General features: G+C 56.9%; 1 protein-coding gene across 1 annotated transcript in view; it reads left to right on the forward strand.

The window, feature by feature from the left end:
• KIF7 (kinesin family member 7) overlaps positions 1-2,619 on the forward strand; it is a gene marked incomplete at its 5' end in the record, with an annotated part of 8,637 nt that overhangs the window by 5,171 nt on the left and 847 nt on the right. Inside the window, 6 exon segments of the mRNA XM_010152217.1 lie at positions 1-114; positions 360-485; positions 976-1,152; positions 1,382-1,597; positions 1,824-2,030; positions 2,501-2,618. The exon segment at positions 1-114 is cut by the window's left edge and continues 72 nt beyond it. Coding sequence (XP_010150519.1) covers positions 1-114; positions 360-485; positions 976-1,152; positions 1,382-1,597; positions 1,824-2,030; positions 2,501-2,618 — 958 coding nt within the window.

A 2,619-nucleotide genomic window follows, 5' to 3' on the forward strand; every position in this document is an offset into this window, starting at 1 on the left:
AGCGTCCAGCGGATGAGGCGGCAGCAGGGGCAGCGGCAGCGGCGGCTGCGGGAGGAGAGCGAGCAGAAACGGCGGCTGGAGACAGAGGTGAACAAGCGGCAGCACCAAGTCAAGGTAGGAACAAACGGGAGTAGCACTGCTACTTGCGGGACTGACGGTGGGCTCCACAAGCTGCTGGGCAGGCCAGGGTACCTTCTGGGGTCTGTGATTGTTCTGGAGAGCATGGAGGTGGGGAGAGGAATTTTTTTTTAAAGTATCCAAAATGCTAGCAGAGAACACCACATGTCCCTCAGCCCCTGGCTGCAGGGCAAACAGCTTCCCCTTGCCCTCAGTGCTCACGGCTGCTCTTTCCCACACAGGAACTGGAACTGAAGCACGAGCAGCACCAGAAAATCCTGCGCATCAAAACAGAGGAAATCGCTGCTTTCCAGAGGAAGCGGCGGAGCGGCAGCAACGGCTCCGTGATCAGCCTGGAGCAGCAGCAGGTACGGGCAGAGCAAGCCTACCTCCTCCTTGCTGTGCGACAGGGACTGCCATGAAAGACCGCAGGGCGATAGGGGAGGGCTGGAAGCAGAGGCTTCAGCCTGCGATGGGACATCGCCCATCGTGCCCTTGAGGAGGACAGTCCGTAACACGACTTACATCTGGTAGCAGAGGACTTAGATATTGTCTGACCCCAGGATCTCACCTAAATCCTAGCATTAGTAGAGAAGCTGCAAATTCTTGTCTGTTAGCAGAAGGGTGGGGGGAGAAATGGCCCCCAAGGACTCCATGGGAGCTGGGAATTTCACTAGCTCTGCCTCCCAGAGCAGCTGGAAGGATAAAGCCAGTGAAGTCTGGGCTGTAGGGGTGAGCAGCAATGGGCTCAAGACTGACTCTCTGATCTCAACCCCATTGCTCTTCAGTCTAGGGGTCCTGGGCCTTGCTGTTGCTGTCTGCACGCAGGCACATGCCTTTTGCCTCTCCTTCCATCAGAAAATCGAGGAACAGAAGAAGTGGCTGGACATGGAGATGGATAAAGTTCTTGAGCAGCGTCGGGCCCTGGATGAGCTGGAAGATGAGCTGAGGAAGCGGGAAGCTATCGTGGCCAAAAAGGAAGCCCTGCTGCAGGAGAAGAACGGCTTGGAGAGCAAACGACTGCGCTCCAGCCAGGTAGGAAAAGACTGCGATGCCTCAAGCCCTTGCTTGATTTCCAGCAGAAGTGGGAGGCTGGAAGACCAGGCCAGGATGAGGTGGTGTTGGGGAATGGGTAGGAACTCTGCCTCTGAGCTAGCTGGCTTGAAGGCCATATGTGTGCACATATGGTCGCTTGACCTATGGAGGGAGTAGAAAGGGACTGGGGGCCTTTAGATCCGATCCTCTCCAGCATCTTGTGCTGCAGGCACTGACAGATGACATAGTGCGTGTGTCCAGCCGCCTGGAGCATCTGGAGAAGGAGCTGACTGAGAAGAACGGACAGCTGCGTCACGGCAGCGCGCACGACCAGCAGCAGATCCGCCAGGAGATCAACAGCCTGCGCCAGGAGAAGGACCAGCTGCTCAAACAGAGGTTGGAGCTCGACAACAAGCTGCGCCAGGGCACGCTCCTGTCCCCAGAGGTACCTCTTTGTGGGGTGGGCCGGGCTGCTCTGCTCCGCTCGCAAGAGCGTGAGGTAGTAGGAGAGGAATAGACCTGGGCGTGGGGTCATTAGCAGATTCTGCCCTGCCTCTCCAAACTGTGCATATCCCAACTTCTTACAGTACTGTTCAGGTGACAAGGGAAGGTGGGACGGGGTGAAACAGCAAACCCTTTGCCCCCTGGTAACTGCAGCTCTGCCTTGGCAGGAAGAACGGATCTTGTTCCAGCTGGATGAGGCAATTGAGGCTCTGGATGCAGCCATCGAGTATAAGAACGAGTCCATCACGTGCAGGCAGCGAGTCCTACGGGCCTCGGCCAGCCTTCTGTCCCAGTGCGAGATGAACCTCATGGCCAAGCTCAGTTACCTCTCCTCCTCCGAGACCCGAGCTCTGCTCTGCAAGTACTTTGACAAGGTGGGAGACAACTGGTGGGAGCCATAGTATCTGACCAAATTCTGCTCTTCCTCAGTTGCATTGCAAGCTTTCCATCTGCCTCCTGCTGTACTTTTGTCCTGTAAAGTCAGGCTGCAAAGCTGCAGCACCATGATCCCCACCTGTCCCAACGCCTGGAGAGGAGCTTAACTAGTCGTAGGGTGGGTGGATCCCTGCAGTGGCTCTGCCATGTCCGAGCGGGCACATGTTGCTCTTCCCTCCACAAGGCAGCCGTAACATCCCAGAACTACTAACTTTCATCTGCTGTAACAAAAAACTAACTTGATTTGGCTCGGTGGAGCAGGAAACCTTCCCAGGCTCTGAAGGAGATGCAATGTTGCTCGCTCTTGGGCCCTCACCAGGTGGTAACGCTCGATTTGGCTCGGTGGGGCAGGAAACCTTCCCAGGCTCTGAAGGAGATGCAATGTTGCTCGCTCTTGGGCCCTCACCAGGTGGTAACGCTGCGAGAGGATCAGCACAGGCAGCACATCGCCTTCTCGGAGCTGGAGATGCAGCTGGAGGAGCAGCAGCAGCTGGTGCGCTGGCTGGAGGCAGCTGTGGAACGCCAGCG

This window comes from Eurypyga helias, unplaced genomic scaffold (genome assembly GCF_000690775.1).
Source record: "Eurypyga helias isolate BGI_N326 unplaced genomic scaffold, ASM69077v1 scaffold10625, whole genome shotgun sequence".
Classification (NCBI taxonomy): domain Eukaryota; kingdom Metazoa; phylum Chordata; class Aves; order Eurypygiformes; family Eurypygidae; genus Eurypyga; species Eurypyga helias.